We start from the raw sequence: 14,863 nt of genomic DNA on the forward strand, positions 1-14,863 counted from the left end.
CCCACTGCTTTTTAAGCACTCCTTTTATTTCACTTCTTTTTTTTTCCATTATCCTCCTGGTTTTGCGAGCAAAAGCCCTTCTATATTCACAGAGCCCTCCTACTCTTTACTTACACCCCCATCTTGCTTAAATTCCTGCTGCCTCATCTTCGAAACTGGTTGCCCAAAAGGGACAAAGGGAACAACTTCAGCATTTCAAGTCTACCAAAACTAAAAGCATTTTGCACAGATGTTTTGCAAGATTTTTTCAAGGCAAGACATTAATCTTTATCTACAAATCTAAAATAATCATGTAAATCTGCTGAACAGACAAAGCACATAATAAAAGTTACTCAAAAACATACTGATGGGAAGTGGTAATCCTACATTCTGAGGGGGCTTAATTCTGTTGAGGAAAATAATAAGGAAAAAAAATCATCCTTGGGGCAATGATTGAGTGAAAGGCAATTTTACAATGTTTTATTGCATTTGCAGAAGCCTAGTTTTAATACTGAAGATGAAAAAGAACGTACTGGTCCTGTGCTAAACACAGGTTCAGTAATTCTGACTTTCCCTCATTAGCCCAGTAAAATGTTTAATGCTACCTACCTGAATCATCAGCTAATCTGCTGATTCTCTCCAACACAGCAATACAATCTCTCTCATCATCACTGACTTCCTTCAAAGTGTCCAGCAAACTTCGAGCCACCATTTGCCTAGTTTACAAGAAAGATTAAAAATTAGCATTATTTGTGTCCAGAAATAAAGCCAAAGCAAAAAGTTGTGCAATCATACAAGTTTCTTAAACCAAACAGTAAGATTTTTACATCGATTCACTTTTAACTCAGTAAATTTTAGTTAGTCCTGCTTTGGGAATTCTTAATTCCGATACCTGCCGCAATCCTAAAGAACAGTTAACTTTAAAATTAACATTAAAAGTATCCCTTTGGTTTACAAGGATAACATAAACCAGCCACAAAGATAAAAACCAGTAACCATCTGCCAAGTGGGCAAACAGGAGCTGAATGTTAGGAAGTCAGTGTCAGCCTTCCATCCTCACCTCTGAATTCCCTAACTTGTTCCATAGAAAGCAAGACAACACCGCTATTGTCAGAACAGTTTTAAACAGAATTATGAACTTATTTCACAGAATCATGAACACTCAAGCTGAAGATTTCCATACCGATGGTGATGTTTAGAAGCTAAACTTCATTCAAATGCTATATAGCGCAATGGGTATACACTGTGAAAATAAAATGTACTAGCCCATTAATGTCTCCATTAAGCATAGAAAATGAAACATCAAGAAAATATGAAACAAGTCAGAATAAACTCAGTTACTACTTCCAATGCATGAGAAATTTTTCTAAGGATTAACTGGTCCGTGACAAGGTAACAAATGTGGGGGTTTGTCCTCTAAGGTTCTGTTGCAGTCTATGTTACAAAGCCATACACAGTTCCCTTAAGAGCCCTAACACTAAGTTTTTAAACAATGCAGCTGACAATGTGTGGCAATCAACCTTTCTCCTCAACAACAGCCTGTAATGGTATAACACTTGTTTTTCCTCACACTTTTGGACCACATAGGTTGAACATCAGTTCAGAGAGCTAGCAGGATTATCCCAACAGTGAAATGGGCCAAGGAACAGTGTCCAACAAGCTGCTAGCCCTTGTACTACCCCAGAGCAATTCATCAAAATGCTGAAGCAGCAAGGGTCAAGCACCAGGTATTTCTGCCTGACAGAGAAACACTGTTAGGACGTAGCCTATAAAAACTATTGACAAACAGCACGGCTGTAGGCATGAACAGAAGCATAGCTAATCCTGATCATCACTACAAATGGTAAACGTGAGTGATGCTCACAAACTGGTAAGAAACTGATGGTTACATTCCCATTGTATAGGGGAAGCTTGAGAACTTCACAATTCCATGTAACCGGAGAAATGCAGTAGGTTTTCATGAATTCCCAAAGCTAAGCAGACATTTCCATTTTCTCAAACTGAAAATCAGTAATTTACATGTTTCACATTGTCCACTCGCAAAACTATTAAACTCAACTGTTTTGACATAGAGATGAACAAAACTCTCTTAAAAAAAACCTGCAGAAAACTGTTAGCCTTTAATAAATTTCCTCTCCCTCACTCTTTTCGACTTGGTAAAAAGTGCAACATCTCTCAGCAAAGATCTTGATATGCAGTTGGAAGTTCAGCTATCAAAATCCTAATGGAGGGAAACAAGACTACATGACACACTAACCTAGAAGCAGAGTTGACTTGGTCTTTTAAAGGGCTGGACACCTCTGAAAAGAGAAGAGGAACAGATGAAGCATATTTCATAAACCAGCCTGCCTGGATACATGTCTGCTATATATAAAATGTAATATTGGAAAGGGAGAGACACGTCAACTGACCCATGGAGTTGGTCTCAGCAAGTAAGGATCCACACTAAACAGCACTACAACACCCATCTAACAAACAGTACTACATCCCATCTGGCTCCTGGAGACTACGGAATAGCCCCCCTACAATGCTGGGAGTTTTGAGAAGACTCTCATCTCCTCAAGAGCTTTGTTAGCTGTATCCTGAACTGTGGTGGCTGGATCCCAAAGGAAGTCTTTGCTAGTTCCTGTGAGTTGGGCAGATGGTTACGCAGAAGAAGCCATCCTGTAAACTGAAGGCCACAAACCTTCTGCTCAAGAGGAGGAGATGAAAACACAAATCCTAACCTGAAGCAGACATGGACTTATTCATTAAATTCACTCAAAGCTAAGAAGGGGCATTCAACTTTTCCCCTGGACTAAACGTAGAAGATAGCCCCTACCTGCACCCAGGCAGTATCTCCCTCTTTGGCTTGTAATAAAATCAATGGAACTTCTTCTACATTTAGCACATTCTGGTACAAAGCATTACAACAAAAGGCAACAGGCCAATCTAAGCTCACTTTAAAAAAAAAAAAAAAACACCTAACAGGGTAGAAAGCCAGTAATGACAGGGTACTCTCTTAACTCCATCCATCTAGTGTTCTGGGAGACAATATACACTCATGTCCTCCAAACGTTATGGGCTCTGACCTAGTTCTGCCATGATCCCCAGCAATCTGCCAAAATCCTTCTTGTGCCTGCAAGGCACGAACCCAGAACACAGAGCTAAACCTACCTCACATTTGCCACAGGCTGAGCACTAGCATGTAGGCAACTAATGCAGAATGACTTGTGCCCTGCAAGCCAAGACTTTGACATGATCCACTTACTGGGGAGCTGAGAGTAAGTAAGGGTCCCTGGTGCCCTGTCTAGCAGCCTGATCTTCCTTCTCATGCAAGCATTGGCAGTCGAGCTACAAAAAAGCCTAAAGCATAAGACTGCAATGAACTATCAATGCATAGTAGCACAACATAAAGCAAGCAGTAGCTTGCCCAGCAACTTGGCAGGTGAGTACCAGGTGAGCATTTGTGAAATTTTACAGAGCTCTGAAGAATGACCTGTCTGGTCTAGACAACAACATTAAAATAGGCAGACATGCTCCATGAAGCACAAGAGTCAAGGAGATACCCTTGTGACAGGGAAAAGGAGGAGGAGCCTCTAGGGATAATGACAACGTGCTCATAAACTGCATTCTAACAGGGAATCAGACTCCTTCAAGTACATATGTGACAGAAATAGCTCCACCAACATTAATGATGACAATATAAGTGATTTCAGTGGCATACAGTCTGTTACTATACATTACTCCTGGTTATCAGGGCACAATCTGGGACAAGGATTAATGGTTTATTGCCATTTCCCTCCTGCCACTGGCTTGGGCTTGTGCAGTGCTTGCCTCTGATGAGATACTAAGCTTCACTACAAACTTCTACCTTTGCACATTCTCCACGCCAGCAGAATTGTCTTCATTGCGGCAACAAATAGAATTGCATCTTCCTGCCTGTTCAGTCAGATTTTGTACCCGATTCCTCCAGGTCCAAAGAGACTTTCGCTAGCTGCTCTGGCAAGTGATGCTTCAAATCAATAACCTACAGCTGTGAACTCTCAAAGAGAACTATTTATTCACCACATGTGTCTTTGGCATATGACTGCCACCTAAGCAGCAATGCATCTATTTATCCATTAAATAGCTTACAGGACAAAGAAAGGCCAAAGGCTGGAACGTAGCATGCAGTAGAAGAGCTTCAGCTATTATGTGTGCTTAAGTGGAGGAAAATTAGCAAAGTTCAAGTTTTCATGAGCATGCATGGGGAGAGCTTGCCCAATAATAGAAAAACTGGTAAGTTAGGATAACTTGTAGGCACACTTCACTGCAATCAGCAGCGTGATAAAACAGGGATAGATTACAAACACCCTGTCTTTATGTCCACATGCAGGGAACGGATATTTTGAAGACTCCACACACGGATGTAATTAGGATTTGTGACAACATATGTCCAGAAGAACTATAAATATCTTTGCTTGGCTCATTCAAACTCCTTTTATACACCCCTTTGACCTTACTTGGAAACAATACTGGGAGTTCTAAGTGGTATAATTATTGTGTACCAATCACCATCATTAGCCCTTTAATAAATTTCTTGTATAGAATATAAATGAGTTCATCTGCACAATGAGTACATTTAGCAAGTAAGCAGATGTTAAAAGAAAAAAAAGAGCAAGGCAAAGAAAGAAGATTATTTTTTTCCTTGCCCATTTTTGAAGAACTTCTAAATCAAGATTTCATTTCATGTTTAAGTGAATACTGGTAGTAGCAACTTAGCGGAACACTGTTTTCCCCAATATTAGAAGACTGTGGAGACCAGTGACGAGTGGTGTTCCTCAAGGGTCAGTATGGGACCGGTGCTGTTTAACATCTTTGTCAGCAACACAGACAGTGAGACTGAGTGCACCCACAGCAAGTTTGCCAACACCACCAAGCTGTGTGGTGCAGTCGACAGCTGGAGGGAAGGGATGCCATCCAGAGGGACCCTGGAAGGCTTGAGGAGTGGGCCTGTGCAAACCTCATGAAGTTCAACAAGGCCAAGTGCAAGGTCCTGCACCTGGGTCAGGACAATCCCAAGCACAAATACAGGCTGGGTGGAGAATGGATTGAGAACAGGGCTCAGGAGATGGACTTGGGGTTGTTGGTTGATGAGAAGCTCAACATGACCCGGCAACATGCTTGCAGCCCCAGAAATAAGTGTGTGGTCTGGAGGCTGCCTCTTCATTAATAAAATCATAATCAGAGTCCCACTTGCTTTGGTTTTTAGACACAAGAAGGGTCATTTATAGTAGTATTTGTCAGGTTCCTCTCCATTCTCATAGACGAAGACATCATCTGTGGTCTGATCAACACTTAAAAGACAGTGAGGATGTAGACCATAACACGCAAAAATTGTCACACAGCAACTCCTTCCACCATTTGGGAAACTGTTAAAGGATTTCCTACCTCACACTCTCTTTTCCTGTTCCCTACCTCACACTCTCTTTTTCTGTTCATCCCATCAAAAATCATACACATATAAATGAAGAATAAAATCTTATTTGCATGTTCCAAATCTGACCTGCTAAAATTTCTTAGGATGCAGATACAGATCCATTTCCATCTCAGAGCAACTGGCTTTGGCCTTCAAGACACCAGCTGAACCATTCAACATAATCACATGCTGCAAATATGATACATATGTAGATGGCTAACCAGGCAGAAAACGATAATTAAAACAAATGCAAAAAGAAATAATACTTCAAATAAAAATCAAATTTTTTTTTCCATAAAAACCATACTAACAGCAAATTCATCCATTTAAAGAACAAAAAAATTCTTAGCCTAATTTACCCAGTCTCAATAATTATGTTTCAAGGGTTTGGGCATCTATAATTTGAAGCTTCCATACAAATGTAGGTTCAAGATCACAGAAACAACTGAAACATTGTTAATTCAATCATAATATTAAATATGTTAAACTACACATAAGTAATTGTATGTGACTATACCATACTGAGACATAAATTAAACTACATTTGTTTATTCTTATCTTTTCCCTATGAAATGCCCCAGTTCATCTGTTTAGCAAAAATTTCAACAATTATCCCTGAGATTGGCTAATGCCGAATCATCATAAACTGCCTGCAATAGTTACTCACTATCACTTACAGTGTTATCACTGCTATTCACAGTTACATCACTAATGGCTATCATATGCTATTTCCTTTATTTTCTTATGCTACATAACTCAGTAGGCCTACAAAGAGAACGAGGATTAAACAGCATGTTTATACCAGCAAAAATAACACAAACAAGCAAACACAAAAAAAAAAAAAACCAGGGAAAACTTGTTGTTACTCCACCCATCCTCCCCTGCAGAAAAGCACAGGATGCATAAAGCTGGACAGCATTATCAAAAAGATTTCAAGCTAATGCATGCCCCACACCCCACACAAACCATACTGAGAGACTCAGTCAGTTTTTTCTTAAATGAGCAAGTAAAATATGAGGACTACTATTCTTGTTTAAAATTCAAGCCACACAACTGGTGTTTCTGAGTTTGTTCTCCTCCCTCCTATCTTTCATTACATAGTTGTCACCTATAGCCCTAAAGGTTCCTCTTCCCTCCCTCCCCATGAGAAGTCACACACAAAAACTTTCTCCTGGTTGGCAACTGCTGATTTCATCTCAAATTGTAAAATACAACAAAGTCCGGATTTCAGGAAAACAGAAAACTTTAAAATCAGGCATTTCAGAACTAATTTATGCATACAGATTTATGTAAGTTATAAGAAAAGAAAACATTCTATAATTGTTAGGTTTGTTTCAATCAGAATGAAACCTTCCAAACACGGGTATGTTCATATATATAGTATAGAATTTTAAGTATACTTCTCATGACTAAAGTTAAGCAAAAGACTAAATCCTTACAGAATTCTGGCCATGAACAACAAAATAGAGGCTAGTCTACAGGGTGGTTGATCACAGGCTTATCTTCTGCATACTACTAAATCAAGAACTCAACATAAAAGCAAGCATACTTTATTCAAGATTTATTTGGAGCCCAAACTAAACTATATTAAAACACCAGAAAACCTCAACCTTAACATATTTCATACATTTCTGTGATCTTGTAACTGTTTACAGATACAATTAAAATAAATGCTGGTTTTGAATTGCTCTATTCCAATGCAGAGTCTCTGTGCAGGGGATGGGGCAGGGAGTGAGGGATGTGGCTGAAGTATGCTACGGTACCTGCGCTTTTAAATGGAGCAGCTAGTTCAGTGGCATTAAATACAAAGAGGAAAATGCAGATCACAGTATTACCTGGACAAGTCCATTTTCAATAACCAGAAACGCCCAACCTGTAAACTATGGATGAGGATGATCCTGAAAAACTTACTGGGTTCCCCTGGCAACCTACAATACTGTTCATTATCCTCTCCTGACCTTTCATGAAGTATTTTCTTGAAGACAATTTCCACAGAGCTATGGATACAGTTGACTATTATCTTCTAGTCCTGTGTTAACAGGAATGTTAGCACCCACAAAAAAAACTAAAAGGATGTGGTCCAATGTCCTGGTTTCAGCTGGGATAGAGTCAATCTTCTTTCCAGTAGCTGGTACAATGCTGTGGTTTTGGATTTAGTATGAGAATAATGTTGGTAACACAACTGTCAATATAAACATTACTTAGCAACAACTAAAAATAAGTCAAGGACTCTTCAGTTTCTTAGGTCCTGCCAGCAAAAAGGCTGGAGAAGCAGAAAAAATTGGGGGCAGGGGGGACACTGCCAGGACAGCTGCCCCAAACTAGCCAACAGGATACTCTATACCATAGAACATTATGCTCAGTATATAAACTGGGGGAAGTTGACCATGGCCTGCACACCGCTGCTCGGGGACTGGCTGGGTATTGTATTGGTCAATGAGTGGCGAGCAACTATACTGTGCATCGCTCGCTTGGTTGGCTTTTTTCTTCCTTTTAGATTTTATTCCTCTCTTCCCTTTTCATTGTATTATTATTAAATTTCATTTTATTTCAATTATTAAATTGTTCTGAACTCCTCCCATGAGTTTTACCTTTTTCCCAATTCTTCTCCCCACCCCACCACAGAAAGAGGGAAGTGAGCAAGCGGCTGTGTGGTTCTTAGTTGCCAGCTGGAGCTAAACCACAACATTCAATTAATGAAAAAGTTCCAGAAGTCCTGAACTACAGTTGCTTCAAAGGTAAGCAAATGTTTTTCTGTTATCATTAATAATTCGCTCTCAGTAAGAAGGAGGAGCATCAGCAAACACAAGGAGGAACAGAAACAGAAGAATTTTGTAAAGTTGTTGGGTTTTTTAAATTATTTGTATTTCATGCAAATTAACTTCAGTAGATTTGAATCAGATAAATAGCTTGCACACCATTAGCCAGACAGGACATTCAAAAAGCATACCTGTTAAATATGTTCTCACTTGCAGCGTACTTGTCCAGTCTTCCCAAAGGCGTCAACATTTCATCTTGTGAGACAAAGTCCAGGGCTGAAGGTATAATAATCACATCAGACTCTGAGCTGTAGTCATCCACACCAACTATCAGAGACATCAGAAATATTCCTTATAATCACAGTAGTTTAACACTAAAATGATGTCTGTTGTTGGGTTTGAAATACAGAAGTCTAGGCAAGGTCTCATTGACAACGTATTTACTAACTGTGCTACATCATTCCCCCAGCTTTCTTCAACCCCAGAAAGCCTTTTCTACACAAGAGTGATTGATGACATACCAATTGGACTAAATGGATTTTGAGTAAATTTCTCTAGATTCCCAAATATAATGTTTCACTAAACATAAAAGGTTCATGATTTTTTTAGCTGACAAACAGTATTTTTATACCTTGTATCTTTATATAAGGAAATGACTTGTAGCTAATTCCAAAGTCAGCTTTTTGAAGACACAAAAGACTAAAATCATAGCTGCAATTAGCCCAACAGTAAAGAGTTAATACATCATCTAACAGACCAAAAAACCTTTTCAAAAAAAGAAAAATCTAAATTAAGCATGTTAAAATGTTCAGATGTGTGTTGCTATATCCGACCACCACATAAAATAGGCACAATTCACCTACTGCATTATTATTAACCAGGGCATCAATAGGGAACTTCATATGAACAGACACCTTTATCAACATGGAACCACAATAGTGTGGAAAAGGGGTCCATCCCTGCTCTGCAGAACTGCTTGAAGAATTCAGATTTGAACTACCACCTTTTTTAGCTTCCATATGCCCCCTAAACTGCTCAAAAACTCAGACCCATAACACACACACCTTAGCCTGCAAATGCAATTACTTATCTGCAAGAACTATCCCAGACCACCTGCTTTACTCCTGAAAATATAACACTACAGCTATGCTTCAGTCTAGCCAAGTTTGTCTGAAAAGCCTTTTGAAAACTAGCAGAGATGAAGAGAAATACAGATAGATCTAGAAGTCTAACAATGATTTTTTTTAAAAAAAGTGAAAGCTATAGAGGAAAGAAAAAAATATTCTCCTACTTTCCGTACAATTATGCTATGTTACATAAATTGGTTATCAAACATTGTACCATCTTCAACATTCAGAATACACAAGTAGCTACCATTTTCTGAAGTCTTCCTTAATGTATTTCAAATGTCAAAAGGTTTAACACCAAATTTCTCTAGAAGAGTAGTATTTTTAGACCTAAACTGAGTCAAACAGCATCCCTTTACCAATAAACTAATTCTCCCATTTTCTAGGTAGAGAATCAATGGACATTGTTTAATTGGTCATAAATAAATCCTACGCCTGGAAGAGAGCCCAAATTCTGCAGTTGCTGATAGGACATGAAATCCTTGCCAGAAATAAAATGAAGAAGTGATGGGAGAAGAGCAAATGTGTAAGAAGAATCTGGGAGACAGGGGCAAGGAAGAAAGTGTGCTAGGAGCTGTGAGACAAAGTAGATGAAAGAGCAATCTGGGGAGAGGAACTAGTGCTCTTGGATACACCTAAGGCAGAGGATAACAAACTGCAGGGGGAGGAAGGGAAGACTCAAAAGAAAGGTCAGATGCAGAAAGCTACTGCAGCACAAAGGGAAAGAAAGCACTTAGCAACCCCAGGTTTACACAACTTTGAACCTGTTTTTAGTTTGGGTTTGTGGTTTGGTTGTGGTTTTTTTGCAAGAAGCAATTTTATTTTCACAGGAAAGGTGGAGGGAAGGTAAAAATATACTCATAATGCAAGTTAGGGTTTTATGGCAGGTCAAGTTAACAAGGACCAGGCTACATCCTTTCACAGGTTCATAGGCCTTTAATTCAACCCATCAATCCAACTGAAACCACAGGTTTTCATGGGTTTATAGTTATGCCATGATCCTTTTTCACACAAACTAGTCTTTTTAGAATAGAATATTTCAGTTGGAAGGGGTCTACAATGATCATCTACTCTGACCACCTGACCACTTCAGGGCTGACCACAAGTTAAAGCACGCTGTTAAGGGCACTGTCCGGATGCCTCTTAAACACTGACAGGCTTGGGGCATCGACCGCTTCTCCAGGAAGCCCATTCCAGTGTTTCATCACCCTCTTGGTGAATAAATGCTTCCTAATGTCCAGTCTAAACCTCCCCTGACAGACACAGCTTTGAATCATTCCCACGCATCCTGTCACCAGATCCCAAGGAGAAGAGCTCAGCACCTCCTTCTCCACGTGCCCTCCTCAGGAAGCTGTAGAGAGCCGTGAGGTCGCCCCGCAACCTCCTTTTCTCCAAACTAGACAAGGCCAAAGTCCTTCGCCATTCCTCATAGGAACATTTTGTTGTTTACAAGCTCCTACTGTTGGAGTGCTGACTCAAGACATACTTTGAAGCAACAAACACATTCTGCAGCATCCACATATTAATTAAGTTACACAGGTACTCCTCATTCCAGGAAATTAATTGCATTAAAACTTTTTTCTATCATTACAATTGAGTCCTTCACTAGGGAACTAAATCACTGCACTCAGATCAATTTCTAAACTATAGAACTTAAATTAATACAGTTAAGTTATGACATAACCAACTGGGGAGAAAAAACCCATCACTAATATTCAGTGACATTAATTCCACGGCAGGGTCCTATTTTCCTATTTTGAAGTCTGTTGATCATACTACAAATTTAAAAGCATAACTTGAAGAAACATGTCAAAAATATCAACATAATTATTGTCACCAATATGATTATTTTTATTTAGCTATCAAATGCAGGAATAATAAAAAAAGCTGACATTATATCAACCAGCACTAGTTTTACTCCCTCCATTTCTCTCCTCTCAACCTCAACTTCATATTCCATGCTCCTCTCTTCCCTCTACATTTACTCTCCCCTAACACTTCTACAGTGAGTGGTTCAATGTAGGTGCCACCTCAGATGGTGTAAAACACGGCAACTGCTCACTTTGTATGTCTCGATGCATAAACATGAACCGAAGGTGACTATATTTCTGATGCCTTTGATTTAGCAAACGGAATGTTCTGATAATTTTTGCCTTGTGAAACCAGTTAAGTCAAACAAACTCTAAATCCACTCTATATCACATCTAAATATCAATGATAAAAATACGAGCAGCTGCTTACAATTTATCTGATTGATGTCTCCTACTAGTTCAAACAGAAAGTGAGGTGTGTAGATTTGTGCTGCATTTGTGCTTTGTAAAATTAAGTTTACCACTACACTGGGCTTGATGTGCCTCTGCTATTGATGCCAAGCAACATTTATTATCTAAATAAATTCCAGCATCTCAGCTTATAGTCACAAAAGAGATCATTCAAACAGCAACATCTGGATAATCGTAGCATTAATACCAACATGGAAGAGGGGTGATAAAAATAAATGAACATGTACGTGAATAAACAAACTGTACATGAACGGTTTAAAGTTCTATTCCAGTACTGTTACTGTTATCTTACATATTCATTTTCACTTTCAACAGTAAGACACCAATCCAAGTGAAAAGAGCCATCAGCCCAGTACACTTCCCATTCTAACAAAGCCCCTTAAGTGGATGTTTGTCTTTAACTTGCCCCAAATATGACTGACCAACAATCTAACCACTCCTCATCTAAAATGCATATAGAGTATATTTTGCATTATTCAATAAACAAAGTCACTTTGATATTCCCTACACTTGGAAGATTGTTCCAAAAAAGCTATCAAAAAGGCTGTTAACTGAGCTTTGCCTCTTGCCCTCCTCTGCTTTCCACCCAGCTTTGAGCACTTGCCCAAGTACCACAACAGGACCTTTTGTAAATTCTACAAATGCAGAAGACAACCTTGAACACAAGTGTACTGCTTCTGGCTGGCATAGAGTTAAAATTCTTCACAGCAGCTTATGGGGTTGTTTCAACCTACTTGCTGGTAGGTCAGTGTGAGGAGCAGAAAAGGGCTTGACACTGTGTAAACACACTGATGTTTTAGTAACTGCTGAACAGTGCTATCAACACTAGTTTCAGCACAAATCCAAAACATAGCACAATACAAGCTAATATGAAGAAATTTAATTCTATCCTAGCCAAACCCAGTACAAGTCTTGGCTAGTTCAAATGCGGAACATCCCAATTCATTCCCACTTAAGAATATAGAACAGGCAACAGAGCCACATGTTACTTCCCTCTCCTGCTGCAGAAGAACTACAGGTCACTTTTCTTAGTTTTTCAAACCAGTACAAAAAAGTCCAGACCAAATGCTCAAAAGGCATCTAAACTATAACACACCACTGAAAACTAATGCAAGTGCAGAGCCCAAGTACCTTTTAATCTGGTTTTACATGTTCACACCAACATGCAAAAGAAGTACAGCTAAGGCAAATTAGGAGTTTCTATAAAAACCAGCAGTTTCAAGTTTTCTGTAAGAACTATCCCAGCAGTTTCAAGTCACTAGTGCTGATGGGGGAGGAACAGTAATTGGACAACAGTGCAAAAAGCAATCACAATGCCCCTATTTTCTGTCCACATAAGCACCAAAGCAGAGCAAAATGAATAAATTGATTTATCTACAGTAAGTAGTTTGCAAACTTCTTTTCAAAACTCTATACAACTACCACCAAATATAAGGCAGCACTGCATAACAAAATAAGCACTGGATTTTGTTTCAGTATCTGACTACCACTGACATGTTGTATGACACAAGCCAAGTAACTTCTCTCTGTACCTTCATTTTCCTGTCCAAATACTTAACTGTTTTTTGTAGAAGTTGTTCAGGCTTGTCTATCTATCTTACATCCAGTCCATACCATACCAGCAATACATTAACAGCCTCCCACTTTAAGTTCTCCTGTTTCCCTTACAACTTTCCTCTGTTTTATGCAAGGATACAACAACTACTTACCATGATTATTAACCAACATAAACCATATAGCAATCATGATGAGACAGACCATGTTTAGAGGTGCTTTGTCAACCACTGACAAGCTTGGTTGAGCTTACAACAACAAAAGTCCACTTAAAACTCAGTCCCCTATAAAAGTGTAGTCTATAGGACAATTTTCAAGAGAGCAAATTTTTCTACTACATATCTCATCTTCATGGTACGCTTCACAAAGATCTTGATCATGTTGTCTCTTTTAGAGACAAGTGCACAAGATCATGTTTTTGTATTTTTCTTTTATTTGACAATGCATGAGTAACTCTTTGCCATAGACTTTTCGGTAGCAAGGTCTACATGTATTCATGTTTACTATGGGCTCCATGGCAGAAACATACCCTCCCTCATTTTGGCATGGAAACTTGGTAAGAAAACAGGTATTCTAAAAATGAGCAATTTTCATTTCTGAAAGCTGAGCAACAAACAATTTTAAAGCTTTGAGATTTCCAACTAATATTACAGCTCTCTCATTTTATCTTCTGCGTTTCCCAAGCATTCTCAAGATCCTAAGTCTCTACTGCAGTTGCTACAGATATATCTAGTAAAAGGGACTATTTTTTTATTCAGCTATAGTTCCGGTAACTGCTATGCTCTACATCAAATATTACCATAAGGATGTCCAGGTTAATACAGCAAATATGCAGAAAGGACTTAGTTCTGTTCTACTGTTTAAGTAATTCTTCTGTTTAATTGCAAAGCAGAAAGAATAGTTCTGTGAGCCCAAACATTTGATAGCATAATCACAAAATAACAGCAAGTTTTGTTCTAAGTTATCCTCCTCTATGCTATCAAGGAATAAATTCACCTTACATTCAGATTCTTGCAGAACACAATATTCTCAGTCCTTCAATATTGTGAATAGATTCATTTCCATCTAATTTTCTATACAAAATATCATTTTACATCTTGATGTTCTGCAAAAAGAAATCCACTTCAGCATAAGCCTGGAAGCTAAACATCTACGTTTGTCCACAGTTAGGAATTCATTACTCTTACCCTTTCACACTGCACTATATTCCCGCTCTGATTCTGCAGCGACAGCACAGACCAAAGTGTTAGTCACACTATTTCAGCTTCATTTGCTACCACAAATTTACTGTGCTGCTTCAGTAATATTAACCAAGAGCTACTGTGATGACAGTTACACATGTATTACAGAATGCATGTCATGCTAAATTCCACCACTTTGCCTGCCCAATCCAGGTATCACTCACTGGTGACCACAGATCCCACTGTCAGAAAGTGGGAGCTGATTTTTCTAAGAGACACTTGAAATCTATCTCTGTTTTCCTGCTGTAGTCTGAGACTAAACACGTAAATAAGATGCCACAAGTTTACCCTGATATTGCAAATGTTTTTGAAGAAAAATGCTAGTGTGAACAGTGTGTGATTAAAATCAGCAAAAATTACAAAGCAGGTGAACAGAAGTATGAAAGGGATCTGCAAGTAACAATCTTATATTCCAGTCCACCCACCATATTAGGATAAATAAGAACCACAATTCCCTTTCTCTGCCTCTCCCCTAAATTTC

The 14,863-nt window shown here is 38.8% G+C and overlaps 1 protein-coding gene across 11 annotated transcripts in view; it reads right to left on the minus strand.

The window, feature by feature from the left end:
• PPP4R1 (protein phosphatase 4 regulatory subunit 1) overlaps positions 1–14,863 on the minus strand; it is a 71,244-nt gene that overhangs the window by 42,127 nt on the left and 14,254 nt on the right. For 5 of the 11 annotated variants that reach the window (XM_080378978.1, XM_080378977.1, XM_080378976.1 and 2 more), the window contains 2 exons: positions 8,370–8,505; positions 589–695 (listed from right to left, as the gene is read on the minus strand). The exons of 1 other annotated variant lie outside the window; for it this stretch is intronic. In XM_080378978.1, the coding sequence (XP_080235104.1) occupies positions 589–695; positions 8,370–8,505 (243 nt within the window). Of the gene's footprint in view, positions 1–588; positions 696–2,236; positions 2,280–8,369; positions 8,506–14,863 lie in introns of those variants that run through there. 5 more of the 11 variants (XM_080378980.1, XM_080378979.1, XM_080378983.1 and 2 more) reach the window with 4 other exon arrangements.

This window comes from Falco punctatus, assembly GCF_963210335.1.
Source record: "Falco punctatus genome assembly, chromosome: 3".
Classification (NCBI taxonomy): Eukaryota; Metazoa; Chordata; class Aves; order Falconiformes; family Falconidae; genus Falco; species Falco punctatus.